This window comes from Ceratotherium simum, chromosome 4, assembly GCF_057802395.1.
Source record: "Ceratotherium simum simum isolate JZ-2026a chromosome 4, ASM5780239v1, whole genome shotgun sequence".
In the NCBI taxonomy this organism is placed as follows: domain Eukaryota; kingdom Metazoa; phylum Chordata; class Mammalia; order Perissodactyla; family Rhinocerotidae; genus Ceratotherium; species Ceratotherium simum.
Genome location: NC_141903.1, coordinates 43,432,504 through 43,458,391, shown reverse-complemented (window position 1 = coordinate 43,458,391; position 25,888 = coordinate 43,432,504). Strand labels below are relative to the sequence as shown.

At 35.8% G+C, this 25,888-nt stretch overlaps 1 protein-coding gene across 5 annotated transcripts in view; it reads right to left on the bottom strand.

Annotated features, from left to right (window-relative positions):
- The window catches only part of RAPGEF6 (Rap guanine nucleotide exchange factor 6), a 203,307-nt gene that overhangs the window by 71,548 nt on the left and 105,871 nt on the right, over nt 1-25,888 (bottom strand). For 3 of the 5 annotated variants that reach the window (XM_087429849.1, XM_087429848.1, XM_087429850.1), the window contains 8 exons: nt 20,681-20,812; nt 18,145-18,198; nt 12,348-12,525; nt 10,144-10,280; nt 7,677-7,835; nt 6,947-7,099; nt 3,027-3,191; nt 329-436 (listed from right to left, as the gene is read on the bottom strand). In XM_087429849.1, the coding sequence (XP_087285975.1) occupies nt 329-436; nt 3,027-3,191; nt 6,947-7,099; nt 7,677-7,835; nt 10,144-10,280; nt 12,348-12,525; nt 18,145-18,198; nt 20,681-20,812 (1,086 nt within the window). The remainder of the gene's footprint in view (nt 1-328; nt 437-3,026; nt 3,192-6,946; nt 7,100-7,676; nt 7,836-10,143; nt 10,281-12,347; nt 12,526-18,144; nt 18,199-20,680; nt 20,813-25,888) is intronic. The other 2 variants (XM_014796298.2, XM_004420236.3) reach the window with 1 other exon arrangement.

Sequence of the window (25,888 nt, the reverse complement as noted above, 5' to 3'; positions counted from 1 at the left end):
TTTAGCAAATGACTGGACACCTTGGCCAGGATTCAAGGAAAAGAGGGGGCCTACGTATATACACCCGAGTTCATAAGTCTGGGTCACTGGCAGATAACATTATCGTTAGTCTTAAGACAGAAACAGAAGAGTCAGGAAGAAGCATGATTTTTGTTTGGGTTGGAGTGGCAGAGGATGAACAGAAGTCTAGAATATAGCTTTGGAAGTTCTTAGAACAGACATTTAAGACACAAGAAAAGATGAAAGCTGTTCTGAGTTGCTGTTATGGGGGGTGGGGGGCGAGGGGAATCCCTAAACCTTGAAGAAGATAAATTCTTTTAAGCCTTACTGTATCTTCCAGATTTCTTTCAAATTCCTCCAGAAATCGAGTCATAGCAGGATCACCTTCAAAATCATTAAAATGATTATTTACCCATAATAATACAATCCGTGTTACCTGTGGAAACATGGAGGAGGCAGCATATGGTTATGAGAGGCATTCTTTCTGCAAAAGTAGATTCCAAAAGCATACCCCAAACTGAGGGGGTACTGAACTTTATGGCTAACTCCTTTGCTCCCTTTCCCACACACAAAAGGTTCATCCTAACAGAGAGGCATGGTTTAGTTTGAGCTTTTGCTTCATTGGATACACAAGCAATAGAGAGAGCCAAGACACTGTACCCTCAGAAAACACGAGCCTGTATGCTAAGATGTAAGAAGTACACAGGATGTATATTTCAGAGAGCATCTTAAAATGCCAGCTTCCAAGGGCAGGCAATCATATCAAAAGTGCTTCTATAGCCAAGAACATGTTTAACCAAAATTATAACAAAAACAAATGTGAAACTTCCTTCTTTATAAATACTGTGAATTTTCAAAGTTGTGAATTGATTTGCTTACTTCGTGCCATAGATTAAAAGTTAAAAACTAATGAATGGAAGTTGAATTGAGTAATGTACCTAACTAATAATATAATTTAAGTCATATATTTTTAAAATTGTGGTAGAATACACATAAAATTCACCATTTTAACCACTTTAAAGTGTACAAATTAGTGGCATTTAGCACATTCACAATGGTGTGCAACCATCACTACTACTTAATTCCAGAATATTTTCATTACCCCAAAAGAAAACCCCTTCCCATTAAGTAGTCACCTCTCATTCTGCCCTCTCTCTAGCCCCTAAAATTTGCTTTCCTGTCCTTGTGTATTCGCCTATTTTGGATATTTCATACAATATGTGACCTTTTATGTCTGGCTTCTTTCACTTAGCATGATGTTTTCAAGGTTCACCCATGTTGCAGCATGTATCAGTATTTCATTCCTTTTTATGGCTGAATAATATTTCATTATATGGTTATACCACGTTTTGTTTATCCATTCATCAGTTGATGGACATTTGGGTTGTTTCCGCCTTTTGGCTACTGTCAATAGTGCTACTATTAACATTTATATACAAGTTTTTGTTTGCGCATCTGTTTTTAGTTCTCTTGGATATATACACCTAGGAGAAGAATTGCTGGGTTATATGGTAATTCTATGTTTAACTTTTTGAGGACCCACCAAACTGTTTTCCACACCAGCAATGTATGGGAATTCCATTTTCTCCACATCCACATCCTTGGCAACACTTGTTAATTCCTTTCCTTTTTTTTAAGCCATCCTAGTGGGTGTGAAGCGGAATCTCACTGTGGTTTTGATTTGCATTTCCCTACGACTAATGACATTAAACATCTTTTTCATGTGTTTGCTGGCCATTTAAATATCTTCTTTGGAGAAATGTCTATACAAGTTCTTGGTCCATTTTTAAATTGTGTTGTGTTTTGTTGTTGAATTGTAAGAGTTCTTCGTATATTCTGGATACTAGACCCTTATCAGATATACGATTTGCAAATATATTCTCCTATTCTATGTGTTGTCCTGTCTTTCTTGATAACATTCCTTGATATAGAAAAGGTGTTAATTTCGATGAAGTTCAATTTACCTAGTTTTTTCCTTTGTTGCTTGTGCTTTGGGTATCATATCTAAGAAACCACTGCCAAATCCAAGGTCATGATTTTTTACCCCTTCTTCTAAAAGTTTTATAGTTTTAGCTCTTCAATTTAGGTCTCTGATCCATTTTTAGTTAATTTCGTATATGGTACAAGGTAAAGGGTCAACTTTATTCCTTTGCATGTGGATATCTAGTTGTCTCTAAATTATATTTTTGTTCATTCTCTAGCATGCCTTTATTTCCTCAGCAACTGAAGTAACTACAAATAATTCCAAAAGGGGGGGCAAGTCTGTAGTTTTGGACATTTTAGTTTCCTAAACAAGAGAATTCCACAGTCCATCTATTATCTAATTTATTTCCTTTAAAATATAACTCAGAAAGACACATCAGGCAATTATGGCCCCACTTTTATTTTTCTTAACATAACTAATCCCACCAATTTGCTGAGGTATTACTAGTCTTTCCATTAAATGTACAACCCCTCCATGAAAGAAGGTGAAATAATCTATGTAAAATAGCAAACAATGTTTAATGCAAAAAATACTCAAAGGTAGATTTAAATAAGTCACAGCAGCGATAAACTAAGGTCAAAAAGACAAACTGTTTTCAAATGAGTATAAAGTCTGTAACTCAGAAAAATCAACAGATTTGTATTTGGGGCTTACAAAGAATCTAAGCTCTTGCAAAAAAATTTACTTGGTGAATATCCTTTCTAAATTGTTAATCAGTTTTAAAATGTTTTATTGCTCTCCTTCAGGAACAACCAAATATTCCGATAAAGTTCAAAAATACTCTCATGCAGCTATCATGTTTTCTGAATTTATAGCCAAACCACAGTCTTCAGTTTTCGCCTTGTAAGGCTCATATCCACTTTTATCATATTATTTCACCATAAAAGTAACTAGGCAGAGATACGTCTATACTGACTCACTGATTTTTTTAGGGGAATTAAATCTTGTTATCAAAATAAACATTTATCGACTATAAAAGGTTTTATAAATAAAATTTAAAGGTTAAAGTCACTTTCATGCCCTTTATATTTATAAAACCAACCTTATCCCTTAAGCTGTCAACTTTAAACCATTCCAGTAGTTTGATCCCAACATCCAAGGGACTTTCAAGAAATGTCCTGTAAGTTAACAGAAAATCTTCTATATAAGTTGGGTCCACAATGGAATGCTCTTCTATTAAATGCATGATGAGACGCTCAGGTGTTGCCTAAAAATCCAAGGATAGAAAGGATTAGAGAATAAGCAAACAGCTCAGGAACCAAAGAACTCCTGCTGATTACTTCCCTTTGTAGCCACTCCATTAGACGAGTCCTCAAAGTAGAGTTTCACTTTTAAAACCCTTAGCACTGGGAGAAGGTAGTCTCTATAGGTTGCAATCCACTAGCACTCAGAAGTTTAGAGAGAGAAAAGGCAGAGGAATAAAAATATCCAACAGCATTTACTCAGTTGTAGCTGTTTTTATTGGCATTTCATCAAAGTAGAACTTCACTGATTTACGCCTGGTGTGGACATAAGTTACTGCCACTTATACTTCAACGGGGGGATGTAACGACTGTCTCAAGGCAACCGAAGGAAGAGATGAGAGTTAAAAATAAAAAGTTTTATTAAAATGAGATAGCAAGCTTTCTTCCAAATTTAATCATCCTCCAATTCTCTTCTGCCCCAGGCTGTAGGAACAACACACCAGCTCAAGATAGTGTGTTTTATTGTTATTGTTACTTCCTAGAATAGCAGTTTCCTCTTTTATAATTTCTCCCTGCTAGTTCACCATCTTGAGAGGAATCAGAAGTTCTACAGGTAGTTTTTACATTAATTCCAAGTTTCAACTCCTTGCCTACATAAAAAGGAATGTAAACAATATTTATCTACTCTTTGAGCTTCTGAATCAATGTTAAAATTTATTACCTTTAGAGCCTTTTCAAAAGTGGGTACACAGAAGAAATGTACAAATAAACCAGATGTTAAGCCAAATATGAAAACCAACTGTTGCCCATAACCTCAAATTTCAATTTGTTGCATTCAGCCAAACAATTTCATTAGTCAGAGTAACCGTACAGTAAACATACATTAATACTAACAACGTTCTTATCTAAGAACTTATTTAAAAAAAAGGTACCCTCTGCTAACAAGGCATGTAAGTCATTTCTTTAGAAGAAGTGAGATGTAAGCTTCTTCAAATAATCTATTTAAGGGACAAGGAAACCACAGGTCATTCCTATTCTTCTCCCACTCTCCAAGACACTCTATGTCTAAGAGTACCAAACTGGGTTTATGCCTCAGGCCAATCGCCATTTGAGGTCAGTTAAATCTAGTTCTTTAGATCATGTATAGTTAAGTCAGGGGTGGAACGAATCAACATGTTAAAGAAAGGCCATTATTCTGACTGGCTAAATCATCAAGGCAGGATCACTGTGGAGACTAGGTCATATATTCAAAACTTTATTTAAAGATGAGTCCCACAGTCATGTAGAGGCACGTCACCAACAAGGTGGGATGCTGGAAGACAGGGTGCACCGAGTTGGCAGGTGAAGGAGAAGGCCAGCGTGGTTACACTGGCATGGTAGAGATTGGTTACAATGAGCAAATAAGTCAATATACAGAGCATAACAAGAACCACTGTTGGAGAAGGTATTTACAAATACAGAAAGGGAAAGGCTAGAAAAAGCTCTGGTGTATAGTACTGGAACTGGGAGTACTGGTGTAAACTTATGATTGTTACAGATTGATAGATGGATAGATATAGAAAGTTACAGATATGTACGTATTTATAGTAAATACATACATATATTTCATAGCTCTGTCTGATGAGAGACTCTAGAAGCAATGACGCCTCAGTAGTAACAAATTGAGTGAGTGCCCAGATCTTGGTTTTCAGATGCTATTCTCCACCAGAAGGATCCACGGCTTTCTGGAGAAATGGTTCATTCCAAAGCTGGGGCAGGAAAAGTACAAGATAAGCCCGAAACATCTTGTTTTGCCAGATAATAAGGAAGTTCTCAAAAAATGATGGGGACATGTCAAAAGAATACAGGAGTCAGCCTTAAGAGGGTCCCACCGGCCAAATTTGGGACAATTTGATCATTGGAACAAGACTGATGGTAAGAGAATACAACACATCAGCCCATACCAATACTACTAAATTAACGGGGGGAGAAGAGAATGCTCACCCTAACAGCAGAATGTCAATACACATAGCAGAAATAATGGAAACAGAAAATCACCATTTCAGGCAGGAGTAGTCAGTGGAAGTAAAGGTAGACAGAGATTTGCAGGACATATTGACACTATCCCAGAATATCCCTCCTCCAAATACTTATCAATTACAAAGGGTAAAATGGTGACTTTACAGTGAGGAAATCTGGCAGACAGACACCAGAGGACCAGGTAATTAGGGTTAACTTCACCAGTGGTGGGACAGGTTGACATTGTGTGCTCCCTGACATGATGCACTGAGAAGAGCACAACATCATTTCTGTGGAATTCCTACCAAGAAAGCATGACTTGAGCCTGGTCATGAGGAAAACACTGGATGGATCTAGTCTGAGGGTTATAATACAGAATATAAGGTCTGTATTCTTTAAAACTGCTAAGAATACGAACAAGGAAAGACTGTTGCTGAAGTAGGCTGAAGTGACATGACAACTAAACGCAACTACGTTCTTGGATGAGGTCCTGGACCAGAAAGGAAAAAGTGCCATTGATGGGATAGTTGGTGAAAATCTAAATACAGCCTGTGGGCTGAATGGTTTTACTTTACCAATGTTCATTTCCTAACTTGAAGGATTCTATGGTATTTATGTAGGAGAGTGTTCTTGTTTTTAGGAAATATACAATGGAATATTTAGGAGTATATACAAAGGAGAATATTTAGGAATATCTGATGAGCATCAGATTTGCAGACTGCTCTCAAGGGGTTCAGAACAAGACTGATGATAATGGAGAAAATGCAGTGAAATGTTAACAGTTGGGGACTCTGAGTCAGGGAGCTCTTTATACTATTCTTGCAACTTTTCTGTAAGTTTGAAATTATCTAAAAATGAAGTATTAAAAATCATGAGTCCCCATAAAAAGATAGCCTTTGGCAGTACACCCATATGTTCATCTTTTCTACATACAAGGCTTACACTTCTCAGTTTAGAAAAAGACAGCGTTGAAGAATATCTTGACTCCTGAGGAAGAACGAATCTCACATTAGTCCCTTTTATTATTAAATAAGCTGCTGCATTTGTAATGAATAACACCACATTTACTTATTTTGCAACCAAGACTAGCTTGAAAAGAGAAACGGTCATGTGTTTATTTCCTCTCTTTCAACTATAATAACTTGATTTTACATCTAGAAGTCTTTAAAGAAATGGGGGAGGGGGAAAGCATGTGGGCAAGGGATAGGCGAGAGAGAGAATTAGAGAAGGGAAAAACAGTATGGGGATTAATACTCAGACTCTACAATGTGCTAAGGCTTTTGAGTTACCTCATTTAGCCCTAACAAAGCCCTGTCGCATCATCCCCATTTTCAGATAAGAAAACCAAGGTTCAGAGAAGTTAATGCCTATTTCAGTGCTAGAGATTCAGTAAGCACTCTGTATCTTTATTTAGAATTCCTTATGCCTTTATGGTTGGTCCTTTCATTTTCTGTTTTGTTTCTAAATATTGCTGTCTTTGATGAAATTAACTCCCATTATCAATGCATCATAAAATAAATTTGAGAAGGAAAACTTGGACCAGTATATTCTAAAATAGTATCTTATCTATACTGATATTAAATCGCAATATCACCCTTCCTCAATAAAATGTATAAAAATGAACTTAGAAAAAGGTAAAAGAACCAACACATTTATTTAAATTAGACTCTAAGGTCAGTGAATTATCTTGCACTACTCAAAAAGTGGTTCAGAGCCTTTTAAGCAAGATGAAAGCTTTATTCTATCAGTGAGCAGAATTATAAGGAAAAACAACACCCACCTTGATTACAATGTGTCCTTTCCTGGTTCCGCTCCGATCTAGTTCACGGTGCTCATGGACCATAACAATTTCTCCCTCTTCTTCAACTTTATGGGTGTTCTTTTCCACATGATTTAAAATTCTCCAATAATCCTGCTGGGCTATGCAGACAAACTGTCCGAGAACAACATGGGGACAATTAATGAACCTACAGTACATAAATATATCACTACGCACCAAGGCACAGCACAAAGGTAAGAAATCAAGTGGCATCAGTCCTTTTGTATTCAATCCCTTTAATCCTTAACAAAAATCAAGATGAAATAAATAATTCCCACACAAACAGACTAAAGAAGTTAAATCTGTTTGAATTCTGCTCTAAAAGGAGAAGTGAACATCTACTTCTCTCAAAACTGACACTATGCAAAGAAAACATGAAGCAGGAGTAAGTTAGAAACAAACAACTCAGAAGTTCCTATTTCTTTCCCTTATTAAAAAAAAGACTGAGCTGGCTAATATCAGATAGACATTTAACGAACCAACATTTATTTGGTATATTCTCTTTTAAAAATGTATAACTTGTTCAATCTCACAAATATTTAAGTCAGATACAAAATCTCATTTCCTTTATTAACTGTGAGCTTTTGAAACTCCCATTTCAAATCAAGCTATTTTATTTTGAGGAAGGAAAAACAGGCTTAGCGATTTTAAATCAATAATCAAGAGTACATGACCAAAGAGGTAACCTTACCTGACAATCATCTACTTTAGTCCTAACAACTCCATGCATGTACTGCTTATCCAGAGTGGGAGTAATTCCAAAACTATTTCCCATAAAGAGATTTTCAACTTTTCCATCTGGATGACTGATTTCTACAGTGCCGTTTAAAATAACATACCATGAGTCAAGCTATAGAGAAAAAGACAGGTTTTAAGAATCTTTTTAAAAAGCTAATTATATGTTAACTTTGAAAAATAATCAATCAATACATAGAACTTGTATAATTTTAAAAAGAAAAAGGAAGATCAGATTATATTACTAAATTCTCTGTCAGGAATACCCTATGCCTGTCTATGCAAACCCCTAAAGCCTACTTTACTCTTTCTTCTTTTAGTCACCAAATGAAATCAGGGACTTCATAATTGACCAAATATTCTGAGACAAAATAATGCAATGATTAAGACCACAAGCTCTTGGAATTTGATCCAGACCCTGCCACAACTAGCTGAGTGACTTTGGGCACGTTATTTAATCTCTTTGGGCCTCAGTTTCTCTAATGCTAAAATGGGCATAACAACAGTACCTATACTGTAGGACTTTTGTGGTAATTAAATGAGTTTATATATAAGTGCTTAGAACAGTGACTGGCACATTGCAAGCACTCAAAAGAAAAAAAATGTAGCTAGTGATTAATTCAGAAAGACTACTAAAAGCCTGAATTTTAAGCATAACTAACAAAATACTCAAAATTTTTCCTAATGTTAAGAAAACATTGCCTTCATTTATATGAAAGCATTTAATGCTCTAAGGAGATATATTCAAAAGGCCTACTATGTATTAATGAAAGACCACTTCTTCTTTAGTACCGCTTTGGCAGCCTGGAGTTTGCAGGTTTGGATCCTGGGCGTGGATATACTCACGGCCCATCTAGCCATGCTGAGGCGGCGTCCCACGTAGAAGAGCTACAACTCTACAACTATGATATATGACTATGTACTGGGGCTTTGGGGAGAAAAAAGAAAAAAGAGGAAGATTGGTAACAGACGGTAGTGCAGGGTCAATCCTCCTCAAAAAAAAAAAGAAACCCTTAAAAAAGTATTTTTTCAAAAGTGTGCTTTTTTTTTGGTTATTTCAAATATAAAATACATTCATTGTGGAATCTGTGGATTACATAAATTACTTGAGGACGGGGACTGTATCTGGTTTTTCCACCACTATACTCCCTGTGTCTAGAATAGCACCTGGCACAAAGTAGGCACACGAGAAGTTTTTGCTAACAGAACTGTGGAACATTAAGCGAATACAAAAATCTGTAGAAAAGAAAATAAAAGTTACTCAAAATCCCACTGTTTACACAGCTGTTGTTAAAATTTTAGTTTCTCTCCTATGTTTATCTTATTTTATATTGTTGAAATATTTAGACTATCCTGCCTTTAAAAAATTTTAACACTATATTCATTTGTTTATCAAACTTTCTTTTTGAGCGTATCCTCTGCACCATTTTCTAGGATATGGGGAGAAAGTACATAAACAAAGCTAGAGATAAGGTCCCTGCCCTCAAAGAATTTCCAACAAATTTTAAAATAACTTGAATACCTACATAATATTATATCCTGTGGCTGTATATAATTTAGCTAACCACTGTTTATTACTGGATTATATTTTGGTCATTTCTAATTTTTGCTATTATAAATACGCTGCAGTGAAGATTTTTTGGCATAACTCTGAGTTTTATATTATGTCCTGAAGAAAAACACTCATAAGTGGAATAATAGGTTAGAGACTGTTAAATACTTTTGAGGCCCATGTTAAAAATTTCTAAATGACTTTCCAGAAATACTGTTTATATTCCTACTGGCAGTATATATGAGAATGTTCACTGATTGACACCTCAGCCTTAATTTTCATCAGTTTGATAAGAAAAATAGTGAAGTACTTTCTAACATTAGTAATATCTTTCAATTCCCCTGCATCCTCCCTCCACCCATCCACAAGCTGCTATCCGAGCATTTCTGAACAGAGAATTGCCACATAAATGCCTCAACTGACAGCAGTCCACTAGGAGGCATAGGTACCAGTACATTTCTCTCATTCTTTTTTTATTTAATGTGTAATATAGAAAAGGGATAGGAGAGTAAATACTTGATAAACATTTTAAACAATGATATAAATATACAAATAGAATAACAAAGAACCTTTTTAAAAGTCTTACAACTTAATTTGAGAAGTAAAAACAAATTTCGTTCAATGAATATTATTTACTGAACGTGTATTCTGTGCAAGGTCCACTGCTAGGAAATCAAAATTAAGACAAAGTAAAGCAAAAACAAAAATAAAACGTACCTCTTCAGAAATTTTAACTACCCCAAACTCAGCATTCATTTAAAAAATTGTATAAATTTCAAAAGTCAGGATTTACACAAGTTTATGGAAATTAAATTATTTTAAAGATTAGCTCCTATGTTAAATAATGTATAACATTTATTTGCTAACCTACCTCTTGCCCATCATCAAGAATAACAGCTCCAGCCTGCTCAACCACTTCAAAAATCATCACTGAGCAGAGTTCTCTCCTTACAGACATGGTCATGTTTGCAAAAGCAGGGAGCTGGTGCATAAACTCCAGTAATTGTTCTATAAAAAGACAGAAATTCAAGTATAAAGACCATCAAGAACTATCCTTTAAAGATATAATAAAATCTAGAATTCTTCATTACCCAATTTCCTAATCAACTTACAAATTTATGCTGCTAAAGTTGAGAAACCAAGGCACAAGATGACTGTTGGTTAAAAAAATTAGTTTTTGGTTAATATACTCAGACTCACATGAAAATATAGGCATATTGGAAGACAGCAGAATTCACAACCTCCAGAGAGAACCACGAAACTAGACAGTTTCAGATGAGGCTGGAGAGTTCATCTAACTTTCCTTGCCCAAGATGCCACTCCATGGTGGTTAAGTTTAGTGATGTCCTTTGATCTAATAGATTAGTGAAAAAGCCTTTCATCTAGTTCTTATTGGGCTAGATGTTAAAAAAAAATGTATTAATAAATGCCAGTAAGTAATTAAATTAGGGATAACAAGTGTGAATTCTAGTTCAAGATTTGTCAGAGCAACTACAAGGTAACTCTTTAATTTAACCAACAAATGTTTATGAGTGTCACATTAGGCCATTCCCTGGTATAGATACATAAGTAATAAAGATAAATATAAAAGAGAAACATACAAGCAGTCGGCTAAGGGCTGAAACAGAAATAACTATAAGGTGCTAACTACCCACAGATAACTGGGAGTTAATTATATTTAAATTTTTTAAAAGCTTTGTGAAAATAGCATAGTATATAATTTCTTATCACTAAAAAATATACTTTCAGTTTCTGTCCAGATAATGTTCACAACATGAATCTAAACTGCTGTTTACTTAACTATATTATACGTCATTAGAATGGCAAGGAATGGTCAAATTTATTGATCTTCACTCACATAGATTATGATTATTAGTAATAGTAGCATCTTCTTATTTGAATGAATGACAGCAACATGACTACTATAAAAGAGAAATCTAGGATAAAATCTTAATTGAATCATAACAATATATAATGACACTAAGCAATCTTTGACCTTAAAGATAACATTAACATCTTGAGTATTATTTAACCTTCCAATCAAAGTATAGTAACTAGTTGTGTAAGTAATTACATGAAGGAAAATTCATAAAGTTTTAACCAAAAATTATATATATACTTATTTTTTCAAGGTAGAGAAGTAAAAATATGATTTTTGATAACATTTGAAATTAAAAAAACAAAGCTAATTCATAAACATTGGAGATTGAGGCAGTGTTTTAAAAGTCTCATGGACATGAAGGCGAAAATCACTTTAATGCAATCAAAGCTTTTGTTTTATAAATTGGGGCAGCCAGGATGTGAGGGTGATCTGGCTGCAACATCTGTCACCCCACTGATCACCAGGGATGATTCAGCTGATCTGGCTGGCTAGGTGGGTGTCCCCTTCCTCCCTCACTGCTCTATGTGTGTCACTCTTGAAGCTGTGTGCTGAGGATGACCGTTTGGTCAAGGGTATACCAGCAGCTGCGCATCCCTGCTAGAACCTCCAAATAAGCTCTCAAACTGGGGCAGCCAGCCTCAAAGATGGCCCTAAATGATCCCTGTCTCTTGATATTCATGTCATGTGCAGCCCCCTCCCATACTGTACCAGGGTTGCTCCGCATGACAAATAGAATTTGGAAGAAGTGATGGTGTCACTTCTAAGGCTAGATATTAAAGACATTGTGGCATCTGCCTTTACTCTCCCTTAGGATTACTTGCTTTGGGGGAAGCCAATAGCCATGTTATGAGGACATTTGAGCAGCCTCTGGAGAGGGCCACATGGCAAGGAACTGAGGTATTATGCCAAAAGCCATGTGAGTAGCCACCTTGGAAGTAATACTCTAGCTCAGCCCAGAAAAGCTTCAGATGATTATAACCCTTGCCAATATTCTGACTGTAACCTCATGGGAGACACTGAGCAAGAACCACTCAGCTAGGCCACTCCTGAATTCCTGACCCACAAAACTATGAGAAAATAAATGTGTGTTGTTTTAAGCTACTAAGGCCTGGGGTAATTTGTTATGCAACATTAGGTAACTATATATAAATTAAAACTATAAAATTCTTATTGTGAACAGATGTATTTCTTACCAATGTCATCATCAGTTTTGTCTGCAGGTTCTTTTTCAAGACATTCTCGAACAAGATCTCGCCCTTGCAGTGGATCTGTTCGATCAATCTCTTCATCTTCCTCTTCTTCCTCTTCAGAATCAACAGGTCCTTCGGGGAGTCGTGTTAAATCTACATCTCCTACCTCACTTTCTGTAGCCTACAGAAAGAAATCTTGATCACTTATCATTTCCTGTTATAAAAATTATATGTCACAGTCGGAATTAATCAAAACTAACCCTCCCTACCAAATATTATAAAGAATCAGGCAATACTGTACACTGTATCAAAAACAAAATGATATTTATAAAAGGTTTCTCTCTGCCCAAAATATAGGCTCATCATTCCACAGTGTAACATCTAGGTGATAAGTCTGAGCCAGTAAGTATAAAACAGGAGATTCAAACATCACTAAATGTATTAATACCTGTTTTCCAACAAACACTTATTTCTTAAAAGTACAATGTTGGCTCAAACATGAAGTCCAGGAAAGAGAAAGTTTATCAACAACCATTTTATGAGTACCTATTAGTTTATGCTGGATGTTGTAAACAAGTGATTTTTTTCAACACAGAAGTTTAGAGTCTAGTAGGGTAGACAATCATGTAAATCAAGAACAGAAGTATAAAACAAGCAAAGAGTAGTACTGAAAAGTGCTAAAACAGACCAATTGTGAAGGATTGAACAAATATTCATCACTTCCCAATACTTATTGTTGAATCTAACAGTGTGCAAAAAAGAGCTGAGATTACTGTAACCAATCTTTAAAACAAACTTTTGCTTACAACCTCAACTTCGGAAACAAATTAGCCTCAAGCACTTGTAAAGAAACTAGCAGATTTTTAAAAAACTGTAAATTTAAATGTCATTCATAGAAAATAATGATGTCTTTTAGGAAATAAAATTGTCCTAAAGTGGATTATTAGGAGATATTTAAATATTACACCCATTTAATTCCTATTATAAATGAAAAAGCACGAATATCAAAGCAGTTATAGAAAAAAATGAGTTGTACAGGAATTTCATAATAATAAATAAGCACTGGAATATGAGTATTAGTGAAGACTATGCAATCTTCATTCAAATATTTAAGTCTCATCTCCTGTACTGAACACGGATTTACTATTTTGTCTGCCCAGAAGATGATTTTCCTTCTTTTAGGGAACTGCTGTTCCTCTCCACCCTAACCAGAGATTCCAGTGGGAAATGGTATCCTGTCCCTGGCTACGTAAGCTAAGGGAGAAAGGCCTTTTCTCTGGATTTTTATAATTGGAGCTGGAGGGCAGAGCATCCTTTCTTCTCTGGTTGCTGAATTGGAAGCATGTGAGGCAGAGCTGCCTATAGCCACATGGGAATGCCTTTCTGTGGTGGGAGAAAAATGAAACCAACAGGCTGAGAAAGGGGCAGGGGAAGGGGGAGGAAGGACACTGAACAAGAGAGGCAGAGACAGAGAAAGACACAGAGCAACAAAGCAACAGAAACAGAGCATGAAAGACTGACATAGGAAGAACACAGCACATGTAGCAAAGAGCGTCTGTGACAGAAAGTGTCATCACAGAGATGGGGTAAGAAAAGCAAGCAAGCTACAGGGAGCCAAAGGTTTAGAGAGACGCAGAGACAGGGGCAGAAACACCAGCAAGCATCCAGGTTCCCTGAGGCCAGAGCTGCCCCTGCTTTCTCTGTGGGTCAATAAATTGTCCTTTCTGGCTTTTGAAGTTAAGGCTCTGCCATCTGCAACTGAAAGAGTCCTTATTTGTTTTGTAAGTCCATATTTTATATTTCTTATGGATTACTGCACAGCTTTAAGTAACAGCTAGTTAACAAACAAGATTTTAAATATCTTTAAGATTAGACAAAGTGGCTCTTAAGGATCACACAGGGGCAATCCTATTTCATGACTACTATGTTCTCCTGAGTTATTTTCTGGCTATAGAACTTTAGAGTTTAAGTGGAGTACATTTCTGAATATATCTTTGGAACCACAAACTTGTTAGCAGGTTATAATCTCTTTTCAAAGATAAGTAGTTTTAATTTAAATATGTGTACATCCTAAAGTGAAATTAGGTTTTCCAAAAACCTAATTTCTTTACATACACTCATTTTAATCCAAGAAACTAGTGTTAAAAAACAATAAAGCAGTATTTCTACACAATTTAATTTTACAGAATATAAAAGCTCACCTCCAGAACAGCGTTTTTCCATTTTATCAATTTTTAAGGACAATCTACCTTACAAATTTGGGTTCTCAAACCACTCTGTCCTCATCGCAATCTCAGGTTTTCATCCCCTGACCCAGACTATTTCAACCTAGTCTCATTCTCACCTTTTAGATTATGTCTGATAAAAAGATGAATGGCTCACAATATATAAAGGCAAGATGCAACTCAGTTAGGTGGACAACAGGGAAGGCTTACTGTCATTTGCATGAGAAGAGAAGACATTTAAGAAGCTAGCACTTTATGGAGAATAAAAGTCATAGGTAGGGACTGAGAGAAGGCTACCAAAAGGACTCTTTCAGGGACTTTTTAAGGCCATCTGCAAAGGAAAGAATATAATCTATCCTTATAATTGTCTTTTACTTATACTTTTTTTCAAAGTAGGATAAAAACAAAAGGATGAATAAAATTAGTTAAGAGAACATACTAAACTGTTAAAATGTTAAGAGTATTTAGTCATAACGTCTAATGTCTAATTCCTTGACTAAACAAAGGCAAGCCAAGTCTTTAAGGTAAAGGTAGATATGATGACCACCAGGACTGGAAGTCGCTGCATGATGCTTCTGAGGATGCAATCCCTGGGCAGAAAGTTTAATTCTCTAATAACTAGAAAAGAATCTAAAAAATGTAGTATCCACAATTTCCAGCATACAATAAAAACTTACTAGATAGGAGAAGCAGCAGGGAAATGTGATCCATAACCAGAAGAAAAGTCAATCAATACAAAGAGATCCAGGAATGCCAGAGATGATGGAATTAGGAGACAGGAACTTTTGATGTTTATTATAAGTAAGTTCAAGGATTTAAAAGAAAATACAAACATAGTTGGGGAAAAACGGGAAATATCAATAAAGAAATGTAAACTCTAAGAGGAGAACACTTGAAGAAAGGCAATTAAAAACTACCCAAACTCAAGCAAAGAGAGAAAAAAGTTAAAAAGAAAATTTAACAGAGCCTCAGAGACTCGTATGATAATATCAAAAGTTGTTACAAAAAACGTAGGTCAAAAGATATGCCACATCCATCAAGGTAGGGTACACAGAAGATCAGAGCCCTGGCCTTTCAACTGCTTTATCCTAGCACTTGGAATAGAGCAGAACCTCAGAAAGATTACAATAAATGAATTGAATCCAGAAAAAAAAAATATTGGTGAAAGTGTTAAGACGACGAGTATTAAATTCCCTGTGTATTTTCCTTTCCTGCAGTAGGAATGTGTCTCTGTGTAAATATAATTTGGTGAGGCAGACAGTCTGAGGTGATTTTCTGATGACTTGGCCTTTCCCAAATAAACCCCCAGAGGATATCCTTTTCCTGTCTGCATCTAGATAAATATGAAGCTCTGAAGAGGGGAACTATAGGTTAGAATGGAAAGTTATACCAACTTACAAGAACCACATTTTCAGATTTAGAGCAAATATTAAGCCAGAACCTTAGACTTTCAGTGCTTCTCTTTTCTGCATTCTCATTTTTAGTATTTCATTCAACCTTTTTCATGGACCATTTAGTCCTTATATTTCCTCTTTGTCTTTCTGGTCAGGGCAAGAACCCTGTGAAATTAATCCTTCACAGTAATGCTGTTCAGGCTGGCCCATTCCATAATCTCTACAATAGGGCAGGCAGGCAAAGTAAAGCCTCCTTTCCGCTAGATAATCAAGCTTTAGTTAGTAGTGATCCTCTGCATTTTCCTTGGAAACAACATTGGTTTCTACTTTCAAATGTAATTCAACTACTTCCTAAGTGCCAACACTGTGCTTAACTCAGCATAGGATACACAAGTAAGAAACAAACTCTGCTCTCCACAAATTTATGATGATGATGAAAAATGTCAAGTTTACAAGTAAATACACTAAAAAGCAGAGTGGAAAAAGCAACATGACCCACAGATAAACTGCTGTGGGGTTCCAAGACACGAGAGACAATGTGAAAATGTCATTTAGGTGGAGCTGCAGGCAGAACAACATAACCAAAACACAGGGCTAGGAAAAAGCAAGAACGATCAGGCAATAGCATATGTATTTGTCATGGACTAGAATCTAGAATGTGCAAGTGGAGAAGAGTGGAATACAAAACCGGATTGGCAGATTGTGGTTAGAAGTAAAAGGCTTGGAATCTGAACATAAATTTGAAATGCAGTGAAGAATGGAAATTAGATAATGGTAAAGCACTGAAGCTTAACAGAGGAGTAAAGTTATACTGTTCTTGCAATTTATTTCAAGTGGGAGTTTAAAAAATAGGAGGAGGCAAAGAAAACTGAGATTTTGACTAGGACACAGGTAATCTTAACAGAAATATTAAAGACAAGTTGAAGAAAACATTTGGTAGGGCAAAGCCAGCCGAGGTGTCAAAAGAACATCGCAGTGGAAATGTGGCACCAGAGTTCTGGAGAGACTGGCAGTAGAGCTCTGAATTAAGGAATCATGCCGCCATAGAGGTAGTAACTGAAGTACTGGGATTTTTAGAAACATTTACTTTCTACACAGAAACTAAAAAAGATAGGTAGGGAATGAATGTGTACTTCAGATTACTTAAAAACAAGTTAATGAAAAGACAGGTACTTTAGTTCCAGAATCAACATTTCATAATTTTCCAACTCTTGGAAAAGACTGAAATAAATAGAAAAAGGAATCTAGAAAGAAGCACTCCTTATGTCTCGAGTATTCATTGAAGATACATAAAATATTCTATCCAAGAACATTCTAACATCATAATGCATACTTTTAGTTAAATTTTAAGCTAATCTTGATTAGAAACATATTCACACTGAAACCATAAATTGATTTTTTCTAGACTGTGGTAAATGATTTATTCTGAAATTTCTTTGAGAGCCAAGGACTTTTATTTTTAAACCAGAAGACACGAAAACTCTCAAGAAGGAAATGAGTAGGAGCACAGCCACACATTTGGCCATATAAAATGGTGTAAACAATTTTCCTGTTGAGAATTGCTGTTAGGATATCTCTCTTTTCTCTTCCCCCCAACCCTCCAAATTAAAAATACTTGCATTATTTTGCAAGGCTTTGCTTATACTGTTAGAAGCCATGACTGGGTTAGGTGGTCACTTTTAAATTTCTCAAATGCTGAAATTAGGATAACCAGACGAACCACTTGAACTGTTGCTGACCAAGGTATATACACTGGTAACGTACACTTGTAACTAATGGGTATATTCACAGCTTTAACAGGTACTTCAAAGGAGGTCTGAGGTCAAGGGTCCACTGCCAATATTTAACTCTTAAGCTCTTTTCTTTCCTTTTAGTCCTATGGATCTGATTGGATACATACACAAAATTTGGTTGGTTTTATTTACTCATTTTTTAAAAAAATGGTAAGTCTAGAAATTCTGCATTTTGAAGGATATATTTATCAATCTACTATTGTTCTGTTCTTATTCCTTTCACCCTCTAGTAATTATTCCTTTAATCTTTTTCCACAATTTTATTCAATTTTTAACTGTACTGTCTATTTTCGTCCTCTTTACAATGTGTTAAATATAGAAATAATAATGTTCATTGAGAAAAACAAAAGAAAAGCTTAAGGAAGATAAAAACTACACAAGAACATACCATCAGTAGAAAATCATTGTTACCCTTTAGTCCTCTTGAATTCAGATTTATATTCTATGTATACAAATATAAAACATATGTAAGTATGTATGTACATTTATTTTAAGACTCTAATTTCTTTTTCTTCTGTTTTTATCTTTGTTGGTTTTGTTTTAACTTTTATACTATCTCTATCCTTTGGCTATTGTCCTAAACTTAACAGTCCACGTTTGAGAATTTTTACCTTCTTTGGTCCCTCGAAAGATTTTATCTCACATTTTTGCATATTTGACTTTAGTATTATAATTTTCTCCTTTAAATTTCTGAATTTCTGTTTTGGTTCTAGAATTTCATTATTTTTGCTCCTTTGTTCACTCTCCCTAAATTCATTGAAACTTACTTTTATCTTATTGGTTACTTTATAAGTTTCATTGCATCATCTTTTAACTACATGATTCCATTTATGTGACCTTCTGGAAAATGCAAAACCACAGGGGCAGAAAACAGATTGGTGGTGGCCAGGGGCTGAGGGTCAGAAGCGACTGACTACAAAGGGGCATCAAGTACTTTTTGAGGTGATGAAAATGTTCTATGTCTTCATGTGGGCTATACTAAAGAGGGTGAATTTTATTACATGTAAATTACATCTCAATTAACATCAACCATATAGACATAAACACAAAAACACAATTAATGATGTAGGAAGGAAAAGTGATATGACTTGGTGCTGAATGTGAAGATCAAGGGAGGAGAGCCAATGGTAACTTTCAGGTTTCTGGGGTATGAAAAGGTATCATCTTCACTTTGTAATAGAGGCATTTTGACATGCAGGACAGCTGGCAAGGACATCTGTCCACAGTTTATCCTATTTTGAAATGAATCTCTTAAAACGCAGAATGAGCTGTAGAGAGTGCTACTGAGGAAGGAAACATACGGAAGGTTGCAGCAGGGCCGCCACACACAAGGCCATGGTCCCACAGCAGAAGACCTCCAGCCACACCAGTAGGTGTGCTCCAGCCCCAGCCTCACGTGGGCCAGCCAGCAGGTGGACATCCTGTAGATGCTAACGTAAGTGCAATGCTTCAGAAGCTGTTTCAAGATCTTGCCAAAGATAAAGGACCCCACTGTGTATAGCCCATCTTCTAGTTCATAGTAAAGCATTGGCCTTTCCAAGTGACCTTGAATCTCAATCTGTGCACCAGCCTCTTGTCCCTTCTCTCACAACCATCTAGGGCTCTGTTCCTTGCTCCAAAAAGGGGATCACATCTGGCTTAGAAATGGATATACTAGTGACACTGGGTATCTGTAGTTTGTCAACACCACATCTCTGCTGTATAGTCTCTCTTAGCAAGGTCCAGACATTCCCACTTTTCCAGAGAGAAATCTATAGCCACATTCCTAAACTTCATTAATCCAGGGTCAACCTTCCTCAGGGTCCTTCTCTAGGAAAAGTACAGAGTCCAGAGAAGCCACAGCTCTACTCTGACTTGTAAGTATGCAACAACTTTTATTTCTTCCATAAGATACTTCTTTTGGGGAGAGGCAGAATGCATGAAGCCCAACACAGTAAATGGCCCCAGGGCCACTGCATTGTTTTTAACTTCAGTTTTAAAAAATTCCTTGTTCTATTATAAAATGCCAAACAGGGAGATGTAGATGGCCACAGCAATGAGTCTGTGGAGAAAAGCCACCACATAAACCAGAAATTTATTTTATGGAGGCTTTATTCCATTTTGCATCTGCCTACAAACTCTCCTTAACAGACAAATGCTGATCTTCTTAAAACATCTGAATCTGGGTAATTCAGTAGAACTACAGCCTAAAATGTTTTCTTCAGACAACAATGATTCTATTTCAATTATCAGTACTACATGGTAGCCACTAGCCACATGTGGCTGTTGGGCACTTGAAATAAGACTAGTCTGAATTGAGATGTGCAGTAAGTTTATATTAAACTCTGGCTTTTGAAGATTTATTACGAAAAAATAAAGTAACTCATTCATAATTTTTAAACATTGATTACATGTTGAAATGATAATTGGATATATTGTGCTAAATAAAATATATTATTAAAATTAATTTTACCTGTTTCTTTTTCTTTTTTTAATGTGGCTACCGGAAAATTTAATAAGAGCTTTTACCAATACAAAAGCAACTCTAATTTTCTTCATGACTTTACTTATAGAAGATTTATACACTCAAGTATAATAAAAATCAGCCTTTTTATAACTTTAAGTTCATTTGTTTCAAGAGCTATTTTTTACCAAAGCATGTATTATATATATATTAATATGGATTCACCTGGATAAAAGAAAATAAAAAGAACACTATATCCATACACTGCTGGACCATATATAATCACTCTCAAAAGACAGAACACCTCTTTAATTAGTCTTGCAAATTTGAAACAGTAAATAAAGCATATTTTCCCAAAGCCCTTATGCCTGAATTTCATATTCTAATTAAAAGATACATGACCACCTAAGGCACAAGCACAGGATATTCTGCAGAATAAAAAAGTCAAATGCACAGCACACAAACCCTTAAGGTATATTACCTGATAGATATCAGATAAACTGCTGCTCCCAGAGTCACTGGCAATGCTACAACCAGAGTGACTAGAAGACACATGAGTCACCTGTGGATGAGGGTTGTCTGTGATGTGCATCTTGGTAAGATCGGCTGGAAGCTGAAGAAGAAAAATAATTTAAGATATTCTAAATATCAAACTTTACCTATAAGAGTTCTTGACACACTGTAACTTCTGAAACCAATTTTTGTTTTATGTACATTACTGTGCAACCTCATTTCTAACCTAAATTCTCCATTCTTAGGAAAAATTTTAGGCAATGACAAGAATCAAATTAGTACTCTGACACTATTAGGCAAGCCTCTAGTGGAAGCCCACTGAGCAGTTTCCAAAAGAGATTACCATTAGTAATGGTATTTTAGAGGAAAAACTTGGCCCCTCTTTTTCCCCAAATAAAAATATCAGCTGTTGCCACTATAAAGGCTAGGAATGCTATTACACATGCACACACACACCGCTAATACAAAAGAGTTGCTAATACTAGAATAAAATAGCAATATCTTAGATTAATGTATAACATCTGGCAGCAAGACTTAAATAACAGTTGATTGCATTAAATATTCCAAAAATTTAATGAGCTTTTCACTTAATATTATATTAATTTGTAGTTGGCCCTGAAAAAATCTGTTACTAATCTTAATGATTTAATGAATGTCTGTGCTAGGTGCAGCGATACAAGAGACACAAGAAGGAAATGAGTCCACAACCTCATCTTTAATATGGTCACACTTTAATCAGGGATGCAGGTTGTACAATATATTTCTTGCCATAAAAAGGAAAAAAAACCTCACAAAATAAATGCTATAAGAGTTAAGAAACAAACCATTGTGCTCCAGAGTAGTGACAGAAAGTTTCATAGGAGGTATGATGATATATTTTCCAAATAATTTCTCTGCAATTTGCTACTCAGGACCATTAAGAGAAACCTATTTACTTTTTAAAGCAGAGTTCCTCATTGCTTTACTAAAGGAAAACATTAAAGAAGCACACACAGAATAGTGAAACTAAATATACTCTAAAGGAGACAATGGCCAAGTCTGAATTACATTATCTCAAGAGGAGTCACTGTAATTATAAAGGCTACAAAGAAACTACATTACAAAATTCCCCTGCTGATAATGGTGGGTTAGGTAATAGAGATGAATCCTATAACTCAGATAAACAGAAAAACTGGAATACACATACACAATCTGGCCTTTGAGGATGCTTTTCTCCTAAGAGTATTTTCTGATTCCTAAAGAGGAGGTTAACAGGCTGAGAAGCACTTCTGACAGGCACTGGTTAAAGAGATAAAAGTTATATTCCAAGGCCTAGCATGGAAGGACCACGCTTTGAATTGGGACCCTGGAAAATACATTCCACTCTAGGAGGAAGCACGATCCAGAAGTATACTGACATCCATTTTAGAATCATCTCAATCCCTGATGCTGGATTAAGGTTATACAGGATTACTAGTGCTTCCAGTCAACTATTAGAAGCAAACACAAATCTTCACCATAGGAAAAAATCATCCTACGTCTGAAATTATTTAGAAAATTTTGCATCTACAACATCCATTGTTCAAATAAAACTAAGCACATTAGGAGGCAAGATGGCATTGATGAAAACTAAGAGAACTAATAAACTCTAGAAATCAATGAAGAACTTTCAAATAATGGAGTTATCAGACACAGATTCTAAAATTATTATATTTCATATATATACCAGGGATTGGCAAACATTTTCTTTAAAGGACCGAAGAGTATCTATTACAGGCTTTTGCAGGCCACATACAGTCTCTGTGGTATACTTTTCCTTCTTTTTTTTTTTTAAACGACTCTTGAAAACTGTAAAAAACATTCTTAGCTTACGGGCCATATTACATGGTCATATTTGGTCCAGTTTAGCAATCTATGATTCTATACAGAGAGAAAAAGACAAGACTAAGAATTTTAGCAAAGAAAGAAAAACTAACAAAGAATGAAATGAAAATTCTAGAATTGAAAAATACAATTATGAAAATTAAAAAGTCAACAGATGGACTCAATAACAGATTTGACACAACTAAGAAGAAAATTAGAAAAGTAAAGATTGGTCTGACAAAATATCCAGAACGAAGCATGGAGAATAAAAAGAATGAAGCTAGGAGAGAAATGGCAAGAGCCACAAAAGATACAGTGAGAAGGTAACATCCAAATAACCAAAGTCATAGAAAGAGAAGAGTATTTAAGGCATAGAAGACAAAGGCTGAGCATTTTCCAAAACTGACAAAAGATACAAAGTCACAGATCAAGCAGCTTGAAGAATTACCAGCAAGATAAACAAAAACAAAACCATACCTACGAACTGCAGGGTAAAAATGCTGGAAAAAAAAGAGAGAAAAGTCTTAAAAGCAGGCAGGGAAAGAAGAGATTACTCTGACAAGAGCAAAATTAAACTGATGGCTGCCTTCTCAATGGAATTTGGAAGCCAGAAGACAACTGATACCTCCAAGAGCTAGAATTCTATACTCAGCAAAAGCAGTCCACAAAAAGGACAAAATAAAGTCATTTTCAGAGAGACAAAAATGAAGAGAACTACTCCCCAGCAGACCTATGATGAAGAAAATCCACTGGCGAAAAAAAAAAATGATTCCAGATGGAGGCTTCTAGACGCAGAAACGAAGGAAAATGAATGAAAAACAGGAAATGTGTGGCTGAATCTACATGAATACTGACTATATAAAATAGTAACATTAACGTCCCATGAAGTTTAAAATATATATAGAATTAAGATACATTACAACAGAACTTAAGTCTGGAGCAGGGCAAATGAAGTTATTCAAGTGCTCTAAGTTCTTTGCACTGTCCGTGAAACTGCAGCAACAGACTTGACAGATGAAAGATGCACTGTTATAATCTCTGATTTAAGAAAAAAATAGTAAAAAAGTGTATAACTACCAAGCTAACAGAGGGGAAAATATTAAATAAAAGGATGGAAAAATATATACCATGCAAACACAAACCAAAAGAAAGCTTATGAAGTTATATTAATGTCAGATAGTAGACTTTGAGGCAAAAGCATTAGTAGAGACAAAAGGGGACACTTCAAAATGATAAAAAGTTCAACACTAAATAAATATGCTCTTAATAACAAGCCTCAAAATGTATAAGGCAAAAAGTGACAATAATAAAAGGAGAATTAGATGAATCCACAATTATGCTGTGAAATTCTACCACAGATCTTTCAGTAGTAGACTAAGCAAATAAAAAAATAAGTAAAGACACAGAAGATGTGAACATAAGGCAGCAGAAAATCAATGAGCTAACTATAACTGGTTACAATAATACAGAAATATTGAGGGGAGTATGTCTCAACTCAAAGATATTTCTCTCACTTGGTTTCCATCATTTAGATTCAAAGAAAAAAACCTCATCTAGAAATGAAGTAGATGGAAAGACAAAGACTGAAAATAGTTTTAAAATGTCAGGTGTTTGGTTGGGGTGTCAGGAGTGGGAGATAATCTATACTCCAAGATTACTACAAAGGTAAGACCAAGGAGAGGGTCATCCATAAAAGTAACACAATGAACCAAAGCCATAAGAACAAGTCTACAAACTGGCTTGGTAATGATACTTACAATATAGTGAGCAATCTTCATACTCACTAGACCCTAAAAGGCAGGCATTATTATTATCCCTACTTTACTGATTAGGAACTGAGGCATTAAGATGAAGCCAACTAGCCCCAGATCTCACACTTAAGTAAGTAGCAGAATTGGAATTCAAACCTAGGTCTATCTGATTCTAGTACTCTCTGCTATACTCTACTTTGTGCCAGGAACTCTGCTGGTAACATAAAGATGAAAACAGATGGAGTCCTACCTTCAAGCAGCTCAGTCTAATACTGGAGAGCGGAATCAGACTTACAAGCACATAGCATCTGCTTTCTGCTTTATGAAGAAAACTTAGATCTTCATATAGGAATCCCCTCAATCTCTTTATCTGACAGGAATGATAATGATGATGATTGAAGCTCATGTTTGAGTGCTCACTACATGTACCAAATATGTAAATGGTAGCAAATATATCCTTCTACATGCTTCTTACATAGACCATCTAATTTAGTCATCAAGCAACCAGATGAGGTAGATGCTATTATACTCATTTTACAGATTAGAAAACCAAGGCCCAGAGGAGTTACAAAGGTTGCCCATGGTCACATAGCTGGGAAGCAGGGGACCTGGGATCTGAAACCCAGGCAGCCTGACTATAAATCTGTTGCTCTTTCCGACTAAGTTGTTTCCTGATATTAAGTTGGGAGTTCATAACACCCAACAGTTTCTTTTTTCTTTATAACAAAGGAGGCAAAAAGGAAAAGGTTTTCTTCCAACAGGAATTCTTGATTTCTTAAACCTTCTCCACGGTCTCTCAGCTTACTTGCTCTTTTTCCTTTTCTTCCTGATCCTAGTCGGGATGTAACTGCTGACCTTTCATCAGCCACCTCAATTCACTTATCCCATCATCCTTTCAGCCTATAAGGTCTGGCAAACATTCCTATTTTCCACAATTCCTTCATCCATTTCCTATACCTGAACTTCTGAGCTCTGCTGGAACTCACATGTCCATGAGGACTAGTGTCAAAAAGCTTTATTCGGGGTGTGGGAGGTTCCTTAAGCTAACAGTTCGAACATAGACACCCATTATTAAGGTACATAGTCTCTTGAAGACTGCGTATACGTATACAGCAAAAGAGATGTATTAAGAGGAGGCTAGAGATAAAACATAATCTTGAATATAAAGCTAGGTATTTTGAATTTGATTCCTACAGGCAATAGAGAGCTACTCTAGGTCTGTTTCTGGGAAAGGTCATGACATAAGAGCTGCTGTATGTCTCAGGTAGGCTTAATCCAGCAAAGTGTATATTTTGCTGATTCAAGGTACTCTATAGGTCCGGGCAACTCTTTGGGGCAACTGCTTTACATGCAGAGACTCAGATAGCCAGGCTGCTTTGGTCTTTTGGCTGTGCCATCTCAACATGGGGCCACTTAAGTCACAGTAGCGGGAGAAGAAACAACTGGAAGAGATTGCTCAACCTTGCCAACAATCAGGGAAATCAAAATTAAAACAAATAACTCCTTTTTTCATCAGATTGACAAAAAGAAAGTTTGATAATACAAAATCTGGGCAAGGCTATGGAGAAAAACAATATTCTCAT